Consider the following 19,040-nt stretch of genomic DNA (forward strand, 5'->3'; position numbering starts at 1 on the left):
ATCAGAGAAAGGCAAATCAAAACCACAATGAGGTACCAGCTCACACCGGTCAGAATGGCCATCATTAAAACCTCTACAAGTAACAGATGCTGGAGAGGGTGTGGAGAAAAGGGAATCCTTCTACACTGCTGGTGGGAATGGAAGTTGATACAGCCACTATGGGGAACAGGATGGAGGTTCCTTGAAAACCTAAAAATAGAACTACCATATGATCCAGCAATCCCACTACTGGGAATATACCTGGACAAAACTATACTTCAAAAAGATACCTGCACCCCAATGTTCATAGCAGCACTATTCACAACGGCCAGGACATGGTAGCACCCTAAATGTCCATTGACAGATGAGCGGATCAAGAAGATGTGGTGTGTATGTATGTATGTGTGTGTGTATATATATACACACACACACACATATGCATACACATACACACAATGGAGTATTACTCAACCATAAAAAAGAACAAAATCGTGCCATTGGCAGCAGCATGGATGGACCTAGAGATTACCAAACTAACCGAAGTAAGTCAGACAGAGAAAGACAAATACCATACGATATCACTTATAGGTAGAATCTAGAATACGACACAGATGAACCTATCTGTGAAATGGAAACAGACTCACAGACACAGAGAACAGACTTGTGGTTGCCAGCGGGGTGAGGGAGGGACTGGGAGGTGGGGTGAGCAGATGCAAACTAGTGCCTGCAGGATGGATAAACAACACGGTCCTACTACAGAGCACAGGGGACTCTCTTCAAGATCCAGTGACAAAGCATATCTACGTATGACTGAGTCACGTGGCTGGGCAGCAGAAACTAACACCACGTTGTGAATCAACTATGTTTCCATAAGATACATCTTAAAAGGTGTCTTACCCACAGAGATACACTAGGAAAGAAACCAAACGGCTCTAAGCCTGCAGGTGTTTGATCAGCTAACAGTGGCCTCCGCCCTGTGCCCGGCGGGGGCAGCCACACCCGGACGGCAATGCGGCTGGAAAGAGGTGAACCAACTCCCTCGGCAAGTGAATCTCGGAGCCACCGAGTTGTGTCATAAACTGTCTCCTAAATGCGCCGGGCTGAGGGACACTGTGCACGGCCTGGTTCGTGCTTTCTTCTTGGCAGGAAAAAGGGATTATTTCTCCCAGATCTGCTGCTGTCCACCCTCACTGTCTCCAGCGCAGAGCACAGCACGGAGTGTGTTGTTTCGCCACCAAGAGCACAGCACTCGTGGGAACCACAAGGCGTTCTGACCGTGTCTTTATTCCGCCAGACCCACAGAGCACGGTCAGCGCTCTCGGCCTCAGAGGAAATGCGTCTTTCATTCTGAATGCGTCTCCTGTGCGTGGATTTACTGTGACGTCATGGCACCCTTTTGCTTCAGCTCTGACGCGTCGGCTCTGTGTTACTTAATGGCTTTCATTTCGGCAGCATCCAGCCACGTGGTGACCATCATGTGAGGACAGATCATCAGGTCCCTAGGAAGCCTCTGGGGACGGGGCAGGGGAGGGGCGAGGGCGGCAGAGAAACCTTAGCACGCCAGTCGGCTTCTAGAGGGAGACGTCACAGCTGTGGGCCACGGTGGGGTGTTAGGAATCTATCCACGAGGTTTACGAGGAGGTTCTCAAAGGGAATAGGCCTCGACCGGTCCTCCGCCCGCGGCTGGGGCAGACACGGCGCGCGCTCCGTATCTGGCAGCCACGATCCCCGCGGCGGGGCTCGAGGGACACGCGAGTGGCTCACTCACCTGCCGTGCTCACGATGAACTTCCACTTGACCACGTAGGCGTCGCCCTCGTGGAACTGCCCAATGCTCTGCTTGGGGAGCCTGCTGTAGTCGAATTCCAGGATGTGCCAGACGTCCACCGACAGGCTGGCGATCTCCAACTGCCTGCAGTCGTCCCCTTGCACCAGGCCGTAGCCCCGGCCCACGTTGACCCCGTCTAGCACGGTGCCGGCTGTCGTCTGGGGCACCGGCACCATCCGCCTCACGTCGTAAGGCTTGACCTCCGCCCGCGGGTCGTCCTAGGAGAGAACGCAGAGATGCTCGGCGGCAGCCTGTCGCACTCCACACTGCTGCACTGGCGGTGGGACGGCCTCAAGTACAGCGCTCAGGCTGTCTCGGGGCACTTAAAGAAAGGCTGCGTTTAGGGGACAGACAGCCACGACTGTGAACGGGCCGCCGATAAACCTGGAGCCGCAAACACGGCTGCTTTCACCTCCTGAAGTCAGAACATGACTGGAGGCCGGTTTGCTGTCCTAGTAAAACCCCAGAAAGGCTTTTAGCATCCAGGCCCCTCTGCCGGGACCCAGACCAAGCCCTGAGGTTGGGGGCTTGATCGTCCCACATACCTTGTGCTGGGCAAGTTCGCTGGCGTTCTTCTCGTTAGGTCTCTTCAGTTCCGTCCAGTCGAGAAATTTCTCTTTGAACAAAATCGTCTCGTTGTGTTCTGTAAGTCTCCCAAATATCGCCCAGTCCGGCCGCCCCTGTCCTTTTCTGTCGGGCGGGTCGGGGAGGGGAGGGGAGGGGAGGGGAAAAGAACCAAGATCAGACAAGTCATGCCGAGCCCGAGAAGTCCAAAACCAACACATGTGGCGGGTGAGAGGAACGCAGAATACGTAGGCAGTAGACAGAGTGAACGGTTCGCTTTTCACTTATGTGACCCAATCAGTGGCGTTTTGCTATTTTAGCCCAAAGCCTTGCAGGGCTTTGTGTCCTTGGAGCTGATGTGCCTGGATGTGATGTGACCCACGGCAGGACTGGACCTGCCTGGCGTTCCAGCAAATTCTCGTGTTGGGGTCCCCTGGGGGGCAGCACGCTCGGCTGGGAGCTCAGCACAGGCAGGAGTCACACGCGTGTCTTCCTCGCCTCCTTTACGCCACCCGTGCTCACCCGCGGGGGCTCGCCGCGTTTCCGTCAGGTCAGTGAACAGGTGGAGGAATTTATGCTCACCCTGAATCCTATTTTTAAGTCATGTTACAATGGAGATGTCCAGTCTCCAGGAACAGGAAATTCTCCTCTGTTCCCGAAGTGGACATACTCTCGTAAATCATAAAGTGAATTTGTGCATATTGATGTCTAGGCCACCGGACGGGACAGCGGGCAGGCAGAGCACAAAGACGGGGAAGGAAGCAGCGTAGCCCAGTCGGGAGGTCCGAACCGCTTCGGGATCTCAGAGTCTGACGCTGAGCTCGGAACACGGCTCGCTTAGAAATGCGCAGAGCCAAGAAGAGACGTGCCGAAGGGGGTGAGCCCTGAGGATAAGGTGCGGGTATTTCCCGTCCTTCCAGACCAACCCTGGCTTGCGGATTGGGACCATCAGACCGAGGGGCAGTGCTTCCTGGGCCCTGCGGTGGCCCCTGACGTGCTTCGTCACGTCCTGTCTGGTCCAGACCACAGTTTCTGGCATCATGGCTAAGGCACGTCAAGGGGGGCTGCCCGTTTCAAAGGGGACTGAAAGGATAAAAGGCACTGTGTGCAAATACTTCCACTGCCAAGGCTCCCGGGACTTAGGAACCAAATACCAGCAACTGTGGAAAATTCAGGGCTACCCTGAAGCCTGTGGTCCTTATCAGAAAATAGCTGAGTGACTGTCTTTTGTATAAATTCCACTCGGCAGACTTGCTAAGGTGCCTATAGAAAGACACTTGGTGTCAGCTTAGCAATGCATCTTGGACGTGTGAGGTCAGGGAGCACAGAGGGCAGGTCTGCAGCAGGAGGGTGTGAAGCTGGACGCTCTCTACCTCCGTCCTGACTTGCAGGTCTGAGCTGGGCTAAGTCATGACTCCTCGGTGAAGAAGGGCGGGGTGCTCTACCTTGGCTGTACCTTAAAATCCCTGGGGGAGCTTTTAAGACGTACTGACACACAAACCCCACCCCACCCAAACTGAAAACACAGCTCCTGGGCCAGGACCGGCACATGCATTTTTTTGTTTTCAAGCTTCTCCGGCGCTTCTGATCTGGGAGATGTTGAGAGCCAGCGGGTCAGGTGCCCACGCATCTACCTTCAGATCTCGGATGACGTCACGACTAAATATAAATCGTCCGTCACAGATTTTACGCTTCAGTATGGTTTTTTTTCTACTACACCAACTAGAACATTCTTTTTAGTCTTAGCTTCAGGCCTTACAAAACTAGTTGTTTCGGTACTAATTTTATGTTAAACGCGCACTCGCTTGAAAAGGATTTGAAGCCTTCTCACCTACACTGACATCCTTTTGAATTGTTTCTATAACGACAATGAAGAATAAAATCAATAATTGTATTTTAAAACAGGAAACTAGGTAGGAAGGTTGAAATCTGTGTGTTAGTTCAACTGAAAACATTACAAAGCAGTTTTAATGTGCCATTCGGCGGTACAGCAATTTCTGACCCATTATGTGGCATATGCATAGTTTAAACGCACTTCTCTTTCTTCCTGGTGGTTGAGAAATAAAAAACCAATGACCCTTTGCATGTAAGAATTCTTGTTTTCATGACCATATTTCTGAGAGTTTTGTGCATCTTTGGCTGATTTGCCAAAATGACTTTTAGAAGTCCAGCAGACTGTCGGAAATATTACAATTACAGCCATTATTTCAATACCGCATCCTCCCTCCCCCCAAAAGCCATCATCTACTGCCAGATAAATGGAATTCAAGGGCTGGGCTGGGAAGCTGTGAAATCAGAAAGAGACGCGTTGCTTTTGCACCTTCAGATCCATGGCTGAACTCCAGGACCTGGCAAGCTTTTCAGGTCAGCAAGTCATTTGTTTAAGCAACAGATGATATGTGACAACAGCGCCTGAGTACTGCAGGTGCCATCGATTTGCTTCCTTCCAGAACTGAAATACAACAGAAGCATCTTCCAGACGACTACACCATCCATACTTCTGTATTCTTAGGGAAAAGCTAAAGCACTGTTCTCGTTGTGAATACTCGTGGTACTGCACTGCAATCACTTACGAAAACTAAAACCCCTGAAGGGTGATGGCTAAACACTGCGGTGGGAGCCTTCGCTGCCCAGGGCCCCAGCGGTACCTGGGAATGAGCGGGTTGCACTCTCCAGGGTCCAGGGGGTTGATGTCACAGTTCTCGTAGTCAAAGGTTCCGTTCCATAAGTGCTTTGCCAGCTGAAAGGCTATTTTCCGTTGCGCTAATGTGACTTCTTTCCCGTGCCACACGTAAACTTCGCTCCCAAAATCAAACACCAGGACCTGGGGAAATGGCGCGGAAGAACACGTTCACTTCAAGGGCATGTTCTCGTTGAACCAGGGTCTCTAGTGACCGTGAGTCCAACAGGTGATGATTCAAATGCTAACGGAGCATTCAGTACAAGCACAGCCAAGCCAGCCTCTGCCCTGTGGGGATGAGTTCTGTCTTGTGGTCCTAAATGCCCAAGTTAACGCCCCTCCTCCAACACTCGGGCTGCCCAACACTTCTGATTCCTAACAGCTGTTTAAGCAGGTCTTCCTCCCGGGCCCCGCCCTTCCTTCCTCCTTTCCTCCTTTGTCATTCACTCGCTTAGCTCATAAGGGCCGCTCCACATGGCACTGAGGACCCAGTGATGTCTTTTCTCCCCTATGCAATTCTAGGGCCGTCAAGGGCAAAGATCGTACTGTACTTATTAATGTATTTACCGTCGGGCTCACTAAGTGTTTGGTGAGTGAATACATGACCTCAGTGCTCTTATTTACATACCTGTTGGTTTGTTCTACACTTTCTTCCTAGAATAATTCCTTTCTTCATTTCCAGCAATCCCAATTCTACTTAACTGCAAACTAGGCTCAATTTCACCTTCTCTTTAAAATCATTCCTGATTATTTCTTTTTCTGTGACATTTTTCCTCCGTTCAAATTTGTCATACAATCAGTCTAGCTTTGGATTACATCCTTTCTGATATCCTTCTACCCAACGAAATTTAAAGTCCTTTTGTGTCTTCCCATTTTTTTTCTCAACACTCAGAATACTTAGTGGTGGGACCTCCCTGGCGGTCCAGTAGTTAGGACTCCAGCTTCCACTGCCAGGGGCTCGGGTTCGATCCCTGGTCGGGGAACTAAGATCCCCGCAGCCAAAAAAAAAAAAAAAAAACAACAACAAAAAACTTAGTGGTGCTGGAAATATATGTAATTTTGTAAAAATGAATATGTGCTGGTGTGAGAGGAAAACTGAGCATACTACTTGGCAAACCCATACACTATAGATACACCTACTTTTCCTGAAACTTAAGGACTGAAAGATATTTAACGTTCATACAAAAATCAAGAGATGGGGCTAAGTCATATTTCCATCTGGCCTAAAACAGAAAAGCCTTCAATGACCCATGCCTCCACTGAACAACATTCGGAATTCTGTATCAGCATCTAAGATGGCAGTAATGGTTTGAAATCACAAATCGGTAGATAAGTCTTTATAAAGATGTCTCTGCATGTACACACGACTATATTTGAAACAGACAATCAACAAGGACCTACTGTACAGCCCAGGGAACTCTGCTCAATATTCCGTAATAACCTAAACGGGAGAAGAATGTGTAAAAGGATACATGTATATGTATAACGGAATCACTTTGCTGTACTCCGGGAACTCAAAAAACACTGTAAATCAACTAGACTCCAATGGAAGATAAAAGTTAATAAAAAGATGTCTGGTGTGCAGCGAGTACCATCCCTGGCCAGCGTCTGTCGGTACTTCCTGCCTGTTTCAGCGGGCAGCCCGGGGCCAAGGGCTTTCCTGCCGAAGGGCAGACCACTCACTGTACCTGTCTTGCCTGCAGGAGGGAGCACTTTGGAATCTTCCCCCAGTAGTCGTCATCAGGAACGAGTTTGTCATCCATTAGTCGGTAAATGCAGTTGGTTTCTATTATGGCCGTTTCATAGAGCTCATCTTCCTTTGGGTCTCCAGCAGCTTTGGGGTAAGAACGGGAAGAGGACATTATGTTTCCCACTGGAGGGAGGCTGGTTTGGAAGAAGGAAGCAAGCGAGGAGGAAAGGTAGGCAAGTCTCATTTTCTGAGATGCAGTAAACGCTTACACTGGTAACTGGTTTGGCCACCCAGAAGCTTCCAGAAGTCTTTGGCTGCATGAGTGTGTGTGTTAATTCCTTCTTCGATAGTTTGGATATAAGTAGCTCTACAACCAAGTTCCCTCTTGGTCTGAATTAAACTTGCGAGTTCTGAGGCCTAAAAAGAGAGAGGTACACAGTTACCTGGGCAGACAAGCCCATGGCCAGATGGAGGGGCAACACTGAAATCAGAGCAGAGAGACAGCGTGTCTGGAAGGAAAACTTGTGACCACAGGGTCCGGGGGCACTGGTGGTTGGGGACTGTGTAAAAGCCAAGAAAATGTAACGAAAGGACTGGGGGTATCCATTCTTTACAGCAACACCTGTGCATCTTCACATTCAAAAGATCATTCGTGAAGCTTTTTAAGAATACCCATCCCACTACTCAGCCATATAAAAGAACAAAATCACGCCATTTGCAGCAACATGGATGGACCTAGAGATGATCATAGTGAGTGAAGTGAGTCAGACGGAGAAAGACAAATGCCATATGACGTCACTTATATGTGGAATCTAAAATATGGCACAAGTGAACTTATCTGCAAAGGACAAACAGACTCACAGACAGAGAACAGACTTGTGGTTGCCAAGGGCGAGGGGGCGGGTGGGGGAGGGATGGAGTGGGAGTGTGGGACGAACAGATGCAAGCCATCATATAGAGGATGGATGAACAACAAGGTCCTACTGTAGAGCACAGGGAACTATATTCAACAGCCTGTGATAAACTGTCATGGAAAAGAATATGAAAAAGCATATATATATGTGTATATAGATATACACACATATATATAACTGAATCACTTTGCTATACAGCAGAAATTAACATTGTAAATCAACTCGGCTTCAATTAAAAATAAATAAAGGGGAAAAAAACCCCAAAATAAAAATACCGACTCCCTGGTCTTTTCCCACTAAGTCTCTTTCAATAGACTCATTCAATAGATCCACAGCAGGACTTCCTAGACACCTAGGATAAACAACTTGGAAGTGATGGGCCAGTTCTTTTTCTCCACAGAAGGAAGGATGAGCCAGAACTTTCAACCTGGAGGCCCAGGTCAGACTCCTTTTAAAACATCCCCCTTAAGCACTTACCAGGAGCTCGTTTCAGAGACCTTCTGGACAATAAACACGCCTGTCCCCCCTCGCTTGAACGAAACATTGGACGTTTAAGAAGCTTTCTAGGGATCTGGCCACTGGAAGAACATTCTACCTGTGTCTAAAGGAGATGCAAAGCGAGACCACTTTCGTTCCTCAGATACCGACCTTCGCCTTCTCTATGACGTTGGCAAACTCTCCGACCCACAGGAAGCAGTGGTGGGGGGACAGCGCGAGGAAGCAGTCCCCGCTGTTGAGGGAAGAGGCGCGAGGTTCCACCAGCCGCGTCTGCACGTGTCTTCTTCCTGAGCACGAGGCACGGGGTCACCGTCTCCCCAGAGACGAGCGCTGTCCCGCAGTCCCGGCAGGGCCGACCGGGAAGCACCCCGTGTCCGAAGCATCCCCGCCCCCGACTTCCCGTCCTGAACAGCCTCATCTGCTCACGTGAGTTCCCATGACCCGGGGCACTTAGAGGCATAGCCTTGTCGATGACCTTCCCTGGTGGCAGGTTCCCAGAGGTCACCATGTTTCCCAGGACCATTAGCAGTGTCCCTTGACAGCACGTGAATGGATTAATTAAGGTTCCCTCCCCCAGGGACACCAGCAAACACCTCCTTTCCCCTCCCCCGCTCATCTCCTGGTCTCTCTCCACTCAGCCCACCTCCTACACTTAACAGCCTCTGCGGGCCGGGGCAAGGCGAGGGCCTTCAGGGAGCCTCTGCATCCTTGGGAGTTCTTCTCCAAACTGAAAACTTGAGTCTGGAGAGGACTCAGCTCAGAGGGAAGCACTGCCTTGTGCGGCTTCCAACTCCTCCTAAATGGTTTCCATCTTTCCACAATCACACTGATGGTGTAGTCTCTGCACCACAACGTAGGAATGGAGGCGGGTGGTGTGCACTTTTCACGGGTCTTTTAAATACACTAGAAAGGACAGTGGCCATGCAGACACACCCTGCAAACCCCCAGCGAAGCAGAGGACAGGTAATGCTTTTCTTGAGCATTAATTCACAGCAGTGCTGCCCGAGGCAGCTAAGTCACTGGGGCAGAGCCAGAGCTCCCCTGGTTGTGGGTTAGGGCTCCTTGCTACAGAGAGAGAGGGAGGGAAGGAAGAAAGGAAAAGAGATAGAGGAAGAGAGGGAGAGAGACAGGGAGGGAGGGAGGGAAGGGAGAGAGAAAGAAGGAAGGAAAGAAAGGAAGGAAGGAAGACAGGGAGGAAGAAAGGAAAAGTAGAGAAAGAGAGAAAGAGAGAGGGTGGGAGGGAGGGAGGGAGAGAGAAAAAGAGGAAGAGAGGGAGGGAGAGAGAGGGAGAGAGAGAGAGGAAGGGAGGAGGGAGGGAGGGGGAGGGAAGAGGGGGAGGGAGGAGGGAGGGAAGAGAGGGAGGGAGGAGGGAGGGAGGGAGGGGAGGGAGGGAGGAGGGAGGGGAGGGAGGGGAGGGAGGGGGAGGGAGGGAGGGAGGGAGGGAGGGAGGGAGGAGGGAGGGGAGGGAGGGAGGGGGAGGGAGGGAGGAGGGGAGGGAGGAGGGAGGGAGGGAGGGGAGGGAGGGGAGTGAGGGAGGGAGGGGAGGGAGGAGGGAGGGAGGGGAGGGAGGGGAGGGAGGGAGGGGGGAGGGGAGGGAGGGGGGAGGGGAGGGAGAGGGAGGGAGGGGGAGGGAGGGAGGGAAGGGAGAGAGAAAGAAGGAAGGAAAGAAAGGAAGGAAGGAAGACAGGAAGGAAGAAAGGAAAAGGAGAGAAAGAGAGAGAGAGGGTGGGAGGGAGGGAGGGAGAGAGAGAAAGAGGGAGAGAGGGAGGGAGAGAGAGGGAGAGAGAGAGAAGAAGGGAGGAGGGAGGGAGGGAGGAGGGAGGGGGAGGGAAGAGGGGGAGGGAGGAGGGAGGGAGGGGAGGGAGGAGGGAGGGAGGGGAGGGAGGAGGGAGGGGGGGGAGGGAGGGAGAGGGAGGGCAGGAGGGGGAGGGCGGGAGAGGGAGGGGGAGGGAGGAGGGCAGGAGGGGAGGGAGGAGGGCGGGAGGGGAGGGAGGGGAGGAGGGAGGGGGAGGGAGGAGGGAGGGAGGAGGGAGGGAGGAGGGGAGGGAGGGAGGAGGGAGGGAGGGGAGGGAGGAGGGAGGGAGGGGAGGGAGGGGAGGGAGGGGAGGGGGAGGGGAGGGAGGGGGGAGGGAGGGAGAGGGAGGGAGGGGGAGGGAGGGAGAGGGAGGGAGGGAGAGGGAGGGAGGGGGAGGGAGGGAGGGGGAGGGAGGGAGAGGGAGGGAGAGGGAGGGAGGGGGAGGGAGGGAGAGGGAGGGAGGGGGAGGGAGGGAGAGGGAGGGCGGGAGGGGGAGGGAGGGTGCTGGAGCCGCTGAGACCCCCTGCCCCATGCTCCCTTGCTCCCTTGCTCAAGGACGGCCCTCTCTCCGCCCCGCTGCCCTAACTCCTGCTGACCCTGGCGAGGAGGACAGATGGAGGGAGCACTCTGGTGGCTGAGGGGGTGCCTGGTGACCGCACGCAGTGTGCGGCCGGGGCCACGGGAAGCGGAGCAGCAGCAAAAGCTGAGGTTCTGGAATCAGACAGACCAGGGCTCAAAGCCAGCCGTGCTGCTCAGCCGCTGCTGGGGCCTCGGGCGCATCAGGAAGCGCTACCACGCGGGCGTAATGTTTCCCACCTAGTGGGATTTTGTGATGCTGATGTGAGATGAGGTGGCACCCGGCGGGCTCGCCAAAAGCACGCGTTCCCTTCTCCCTTCGGGCGAGTAGGGGGAAGTCAGGCCTCCCGATGTTACCAGACTAAAATCCCTGGTCGTGTGTAATTCTCTCTAAATACCTTTAATCTGTAACAGCATCAGCTTTTTGTAGGGCACCGCGCTATTGTTGGAATTCTGTTCCGTCAGGTTGACGCTCCGCAGGCTGACGTTGCTGAAGTTTTCTTTGCTGGCTAATCCCGCCAGGGTGACTTCGGAGAAGTTGGAGCTGGCAGACACTGGGAGGGTCAAAGGAGGAAACACAGTGCAGGGGAAGCAAGACATTCGGGAGAAATGACAGTGTTTACCCCCAGCGATCATGCATAAGTGACTCACTCCTGTTTTCCTTTCAAGTTAATCCTGATGGGGAAAACGTACTCCAGTCTGATTAACTATGCAGTGAAGCTTGTGCTAAGAATTAAACATAGGATTGAAAGTGTAAATGCTTGCTGAAGAGTGTCACCCTGGCCATGCGGAGAGACAAGAATTGAGTGGCACTGTGGACCAGCCACATCAGTATAAAATCAGGAGCTGGACTCGCGCTGCAATTCCACTAAAGCTGTTATCATTCCTAACAGTGTTAGATGCTGAAAACGCATTCCTAAGGGAGACTGTTAGACATCTTCCATCCAAAGTCTTTATATGCAGAAAAGCAGGCACCCTGTAAGGCATGGTTTAGTTCTCATCTTTCTCTGGAGGCTATCATGATCTCTTGAGATGGCTTGCTCTCAGATTTAAGATTGTAACAAGATGCTGGATTTTCAGTGTGGACCAACAAGTGTATATGTGTCCCCCAAAAGTGGAGATACAGTTAAAGTACATAAAACTTGTGCCAATAAACCTTTATTTCTCCAGCTCATTGTTTAAAAAACTATGCATATGCTAGAGAGAAACTCAGAAAATTATTTTGCTGGGATGAGGTTCTAACACTGAAGAAATATAACACTACCTGACAACTCGTATGGCATAGAGATTTTGTAATATCTTATTTAGTAAACCAGTTATAATGGAAAGACTCAACCACTTCATCCAAAGACTATTTCTAAAAAAAACCTTTAGTAAGTTGGTTTATGAGTGCTATAGGAAAATAAAAATGACAGCAAGAATCTTCAAAATAACAAGATTATGCATGCCATTAGCTCCGCTGGGAAAACCACTCTGAGAACCGGGGAGCCCCACATGACCGGGCAGATGAAAGCCAACGGTTTAGCCCGAAGTGGGATGAAAACCCCGGGCCTGCTCCCACGCTCCTTTCACTGCCCCATCCCAAGTCTCCCGACTCCCCCCAGCCCACATCCCAGCTCCAAGGAGCCCGAGGGTCCTGCCCAAAACAATGTGAAGAGCACCGGTTTCTGCATTAATTAATAATGTAGAAATCTCGGATTAGGCAAAACAGAGATTTGGGACACTTGCCCACGAGAGATCGAATCATTTGCTCTAGAATAAGATCAAGTGAAGAACTGCTGTGTTTGGAAATGGGTTGAATTGCAAAGCCCAGCAACCTCCCTTTCCTCCAACCTCTTGAAAGAAAACTCAACAAAACAGGATAATTTGATCTCAGTGAACAGATGGGCCACACCGCAAGCCTTTCCGTTCCAAGCAGAGTTTCTACAGGTGTGCACGTGTGTGTACAGACTTGCTCATTTTTCTTGCACCAGAGTCTCTGGGCGCTGTCATTGGCCTTTGCAAGGCAGGGGAAGGAGAGGACAGAGTCACCTGCTCCCCGGTTCCCGAGCGCACAGCTGGGGATGGCCCTGATACTCACTCTTTTCGACTTTCATACGCTTTGATTCCACGAAGGCCACGTTCAGTCTCTGCTCCGTGTACCCCTGGAGGAGATCTTCCCTTGCCGCCAGCATCTTCAGGGGGTTTTTGGAAGCCTGAACCCGGCGCTTGGGCCTCACTGCACGCTTGTGCTCAGCCACAGAGGATGTCAACCTAAGAGGCAGAGCAGAGCTGGCGTGGCCCGGGGCTGCAGTGCCACCCGCGCCTGGTGGCTTGCGTGCGTCCGAGCTGAAGCGGCAGGCGCCGCGATTTGAGTTCCTGACTTCGTTACAATCGTACAGTTCCTTCCCTCCCATCACCCCTCCGCTGAGGACCTCGGAGGTGGGAGACTGAAGCCCATTTAGTTCCAGATGCCGGCCCACGCCTGGAGCCCCGCTCTCACCACGCCCCGTGGTCTCCAGCTGGAGGAGCGGCCAGTGCCTCTGGGGCAGCCCATCCCCCTCCTGGACAGCCCTGAAGGGTGCGGTCCTTCCCTCTCATCGCACCCACAACACGCTGATCACTACTTCTCCTGCCGGAATAGGACCACCTCTCCTCCTTTGGGCTCCAGTAAGCCCTCCGCGGATGGACAGCCAGCCACTGCTTCTGGATTTAACCCTCTCTCCACCAGACTCAGCTTTCTCTGCATGCAAGTTTTCCAGTTCCCTCCCCAAGTTCCCCATCACGAGCCTCTTCTCGACCCACTGCCCCCTCTGGAAAATAAGCACCATTTTGAAAAATATGTTGAAATGAAAGAGGCCCACAAAACCAACTATGACCCTCACACACACACTCTCAGCTCTCTGGGGCAGAAGACCAGACACCGGGAGAGGGGTGGACCCAGTCACATGGTTTCCCAGCAGAGTCCAGCTGCTTTTAATGTCTTAAGTGCATGGATCTCTGTACCTGGAGATCCTCTTTCATACATAACGTTGTCGTGTGTGTAAACATACATATCAATGTTTAAATTACATGTAACCATGTAAACAATGACATATGGGTGAGGAGAAGATTGAGCAATGGTTCACTACCAAAGTATGCAAATACCCAAAATATCACTTAAAGGTGAGGAATGGAAAACTGTTCATTTTCTTAAGGTAGCAAGTTGAAAAAAACAGGACACATGGAAAAATGCAAAACAGGTATCAGGAGCGGCTTAAGGAAACATTTATGATAACCACGCAGACTTCCGGAAGAGACGGGCACTGAAAAATTTGTGGGCAACAGATACACGTGGTGGATGGCCGTGGGGTTGTTAGCTCACCCAGCACATTCTCCCTGCTTCTCTAAGAGCTCCTTGACTTTCCTTTGGGGGAACCATCTCCCTCCATGCCCTGTCCCCTACCCTGGCTCAGGAGGGGGATCCAAAGACCACCCACTGCTGGCCAATCAGCATCTTCCATCCCCTTGGCCACAATGATGGCTGTAGGGCTGGATGCAAACCCAAGAAAATCAAGCCTGGAACTTCTTCTGGGAAGGCTGGGCAGATCAGCTGCCTGCGCTGGTGGTGGCCAAGGAGATGGGATATAAATCCGGAGTGAGGGGTGACCATCTACCACGTGGTGACAGCCTGACTGAGAGGAAAGCCAGCCTAAAGGAACCAGGTGCGAGAGACCTCATTCTGAGCCCCTGGAACCTGAGTTCATGCCTGCGCTTTTCAAGGGGTGAACCTGTAAATCCCTCCATGCCTCTCTTCTGCTGAAGCCAGCTGGACTTGGCTTTCTTTGTGGCAATCACAACCAAGGGAATCCTAACACCATGAACACTCTTTGGTGGTTTAGTCACGTTCCTGCATGAAGAGGGACCCTGGGACATCACTGAGAAAACCCTCAGATCTATTGATCTTATCAATGATTGCAAATTAAGTAACGCGTTTCATTGATTTTCTAGTTAGCTGTATTCATTAGATCCCAGGTGATCCAAACAGTTTGCAAAGTTGAGTAAGAATCTGACATGTCAAGTGAAGAAAGGCATAGAAGTTTCTGCTAACCAGTGTTCATAAAGTCTGCAAAACAATATTCGAGTGACGTGATAAACACAGTCACTTTGTTTTTAAGGACCAGGCATGTGGTGGGGATGCAAGGCTTTCTGCCGGAGGGGACGTCTGTCCTGGGTACGCAAGCTCTATCTAGCCCAGTGTCTGGTTCTAGAGAATAGTGAGTTTGAGACGGGCTGGGACCTGGGACCTGAGACCCTTTGCTGCAGGGCTTGCACCTAGACACACGCCTCTTCTCAAGCAACAAAATACAAAAAACGATAAGGGACTAAAAATAACTGTGCACGTGCAATTGGGCCAAATTATGGACAAAGGATACAAAAAGACCAAAAAACCCAACTGCTGCTTCTGAAGAGCAGGGAGCAAAAACAGGGTACCAGGACCCAAAGCAGGGCACTGCCCATGCCCTATACACACACCACCACCAAAGGGGTGGGCAAGCCACCTAAGCCTCGCCTCCAGCCTGACCCCTGGACCCGCCCCTGCCCTCTCCCCATATAAGCAGCTCAACCCCCTCGGGAAGCGAGCAAGGGAACCTGTTACTCTTCCTCCCTGCTGCAGCAGGGGCCCCAATAAAGCCTTGCCTGAGCTTCTTGTCTGGCCTCTTATCAATTTCTATTGATTGGGGGAGGCCAAGAACCCTGGTTGGTGTCAATCTGGCTGTAATGAAGTTCTATCGCAGAAGGACGTAACAGTGAGAGAAGATTCTCGAGGAAGTGCTGTGTGGAGACCAGTGAAGGAATCTGTTCTCCAGGGGTGAAAGATGGAAAATGAAATAACTCACTTGGGGGCATAAGGATCGAAAATGACATCAAAGTCCTCGTCCAGCTCCACGGGGCTTCTCGGTAGAGCGGAATCCATGCTGCGGTAGAACTTGGCAAAGGTTTCCTCATCGTCCGGCTTCATCACCTCTTTCACGGATTTCCCGGTGACGGTGAGGACCGTTTCTTGCATCCCACCAACTACGGACAAACAAGCAAATCAATGACCTGAGATTTGTGTAAAAACATGACTCCAACTATGCTTCACTGAATCTTAAAAATGATTTTCTTCCTGCTAAGGTCCAGGAGTGGAGCAAACATGACAGGGATGTCCAGGGTTCTGTAGATGCTTCCTGGGTATCCGCTGGCTTCTCAGGAGAGGACTTCCCGTCTGAACAGAGCGTGCACTGTGAGTGCTAGGAGGGATGGAGGCTCCAGCACACCGGGAATTTCTGAGCCTGCTCTTTTTGCTCTTTTGGACGCAGAACTAGCTCAGCCTCGTTCTAGATCAGGGCTTGGTGAAAACTTTTCCTGCAAAGGGTCACGTAGTAAACATTTTAGGCTTTGCACAGGAGTCTATTTGACCTGTGTTGCCCCTTACGTGACCCTGCTGCTATAGTACAAAAGCAACTATTACCAATATGCTAAGGAATGGGCACGACTGTGTTCCAATAAAACTTTATTTACAAAGAGGGGAGGTGAGCTGGATTCGTTTGCCGACCCCCGGGCTAGCTCACCGTTACATGTAGGTAATAAACTCTGACTCGTTTGCATTCTTTGCCTTGCCAGCTTTGTTGTTATAGCACACTTTCGTATTTCTGGTTTCAGGTGGTTGTCTGTATTATTTTCAACCTACAGGGGTCATTGTCGATAGTAGGGGCTCCAGTGCTTGGTATTTGATGAATTGCAAGTACTGGACATTTTCATCAAGAGATGAGGCTGTTTCTGCATGTTACTTTTCTATTATATATACTTCATGGACTTTTGTATTGAAATCTTTATTTATCCACTAGAAATTTCTTTTAGAAATCATTTGTGATTATAATAGCAGCTGCTACCTTACTGGAAACCGACACATACGACTGAAAGTTCATCAGGCCCAAGTTCAAGTTGATTTCGTGTAATAATCTGCTTTCAGGGTTAAGGGCAAAACTACCGAGTCTACAATCCTGATTGGATGACATCCCAAGGGTTTATTTACTTCTTTTTCATAAATTTATTTATTGATTGATTTTATTTTTGGCCACGTTGGGTCTTCATTGCTACACACGTGCTTCCTCTAGTTGCAGCGAGCGGGGGCTACTCTTCGTTGCTGTGCGCGGGCTTCTCGTTGCGGTGGCTTCTCTTGTTGCGGAGCACGGGCTCTAGGCATGCGGGCTTCAGTAGTTGTGCCGTGTGGGCTCAGTAGTGGCTTGCAGGCTCTAGAGCGCGGGCTCAGTAGTTGTGGCGCACGGGCTTAGCTGCTCCGCGGCATGTGGGATCTTCCCGGACCAGGGCTCAAACCCGTGTCCCCTGCATTGGCAGGCGGATTCTTAACCACTGCGCCACCAGGGAAGTCCATCCCAAGGGTTTAGATCCAGGAACAAATGGGTTATTGGGGGCTCCCTACTGAGTTCATTACCAAGTGAATCAGAGTTTGGTAATCTAATCAATGGTGACCAATAACCTCATTTCTTAAAACCTAACAACAAAGATAACGCTTACAGTGTGAACTCGTGACATCATAACAGAGGACAATTGAGCTGAGGAGAAAAAGCAACGCCGCTTGGGATTTAGAGACTCTGAGAGCAGGGCAGGTGTTCCTAGGCTTCCTGAGCTACCCGCTGAAACCCGAGTCACACTGGCTACAAGCACATGAACCCAAGCTTCCCTCTGGCTCCTGGCGTGTACCTTTGTTATTCAGCCTTCTTAGAAAGGTTTCCAGCCTGTCCAACTTGAGGTCTGATTCTAACTGCATGTCTGGTCTGGCTTCGATATCTAGGCAAGTAGAAAACACAGGTGAGAGAAGCACGGAGGGCTCTTCTGATCACAGACCTCTTGGCACATTGGGTGCCTGGTGACTCACCTTCCAGGGGTCTGGAAACTGGCGTGGTGCCCCTCGTTCTACTGCAGATAGGGGACGCTACTGGGGTGATGGCAGTGGGGGACGCCAGACCTGCAGAGCAGACAAAGGAGCTATTGAGCGTCTGAGGAAACTTCCGGAAGTCCCCAGGACCCTGAGGGACGGCCACGAGTCCCAACGGAGATCTAACAATTCACAGAATTTACACACACGCGTGGGACACACATATGTGCATCTGTCAGGGATCGTGCCCACACGTGTAGGACACCTGCCAATGGAGACAGGGTATCATTGTTTCTAAGGCCTGCAGCGGCTGTCAGGCTGCCATTCCATACTGAACCACGAAGACACGAAGGCAACCAGAATGTCCTCGAACAGATGAAACGGTGATGTCTGGAGGCTTTGGGGGCAGTGGAGGTAGCTGAAGAGAAAGTATACAGTCGTCCCTTGGTATCCACAGGGATTGGTTCCAGGACCCGCTGTGGGTACCAAAATCCACAGATGCTCAAGTCTCTTATACAAGACGGCATATTTGCATACAATCTAGGTACATCCTCCCGTATACTCTAGATCATCTCTGGATGCCTCATTGTACCTCAGACAATGTAAATGCTGTGTAAAGAGCTGAGGTGGCAAATTCCAGTTTTGCTTTTGGGAATTCTCTGGAATTAAAATTGTTTTTTGATCACGGTTGGTTGTATTCGTGGCTGTGGAACGCGAGGATGCGGACGGCCAGTTGTTTCTGCACCATCCCGCAGAGGATGGAGGAGACCGGGCTTGCCACGCTGGCCGGGAAGTGCCCCGCAGTGTCCCTCCCAGCTGAGGGGACATGGGGACAGTCTTGCCTTTGGGGGCGTCACTCAGAGTGTGGTCCTATTAGGCAATAATGCAGAGGGTGCTAAGCTTTGTAAGAAAGGCACAAGAGGAGCCATTTGTACTGATTCGTGACTGTTGGAGGATCGCACCCATGTCAGGTGTGGCTGGGAGCTAGGGACATGCTTCCACCTGCATCTACCAAGAAGCAGGATGGGGAATCTTTCAACGGAGAAATGGTAAAAGACACATGAGAGGGAAAGACAGACGTTCCAGCCTGAAGAAGGCATCTGATTAGAATAAGAAACCTTAATAAAGACAAAGATGAGTATTCTTCCCTAACCTTAGAAGGGATTCGAAAGGAAAGTAATTAGTTACAAAGAACAAAATGAGACCTTAATATTCTTTGTCTCTGTTTGTAAGAAACGAGAAACCCTTAGGTGACGTTGCCACGTTAAGTATCGCTCCGAGAACCACAAAGGGAGAATATGTAAATCACTGTCACTTACAGGGAAAAAGAATCACTGAAGTGAATGGATCTGCCCCTCCCTCCTGTGAGGTGGAGAGGGATATGCTACAGCATAAAATTTTTAAGGAAAAATACTGAAATGCAGTTTACAACTTAAGTTTTAGGTGATATTCTAGAAGTACTTCTCAACATGTCAACATGTACGTATACTTCCTTAATGATGTCAACAACATTTAAAAAAATTATTTCTTTACCGGAACTGCAAAGGGTTTCTATCAGTGAGAAAGTCAACTTTCTTGAAAGATGCTAAAAGGATAAGTGAACTTTGGTATCACCG

General features: G+C 50.9%; 1 protein-coding gene across 1 annotated transcript in view; it reads right to left on the bottom strand.

The window, feature by feature from the left end:
* The window catches only part of SVIL (supervillin), a 101,910-nt gene that overhangs the window by 18,867 nt on the left and 64,003 nt on the right, over positions 1-19,040 (bottom strand). The window contains exons 14-24 of the mRNA XM_065873054.1: positions 17,425-17,514; positions 17,250-17,336; positions 15,383-15,560; positions 12,604-12,776; positions 10,922-11,077; positions 8,303-8,439; positions 7,010-7,157; positions 6,739-6,884; positions 5,019-5,194; positions 2,352-2,496; positions 1,748-2,024 (exon numbers count right to left, since the gene is read on the bottom strand). Coding sequence (XP_065729126.1) covers positions 1,748-2,024; positions 2,352-2,496; positions 5,019-5,194; positions 6,739-6,884; positions 7,010-7,157; positions 8,303-8,439; positions 10,922-11,077; positions 12,604-12,776; positions 15,383-15,560; positions 17,250-17,336; positions 17,425-17,514 — 1,713 coding nt within the window. The remainder of the gene's footprint in view (positions 1-1,747; positions 2,025-2,351; positions 2,497-5,018; positions 5,195-6,738; positions 6,885-7,009; positions 7,158-8,302; positions 8,440-10,921; positions 11,078-12,603; positions 12,777-15,382; positions 15,561-17,249; positions 17,337-17,424; positions 17,515-19,040) is intronic.

Source organism: Phocoena phocoena, chromosome 2, assembly GCF_963924675.1.
Source record: "Phocoena phocoena chromosome 2, mPhoPho1.1, whole genome shotgun sequence".
Classification (NCBI taxonomy): Eukaryota; Metazoa; Chordata; class Mammalia; order Artiodactyla; family Phocoenidae; genus Phocoena; species Phocoena phocoena.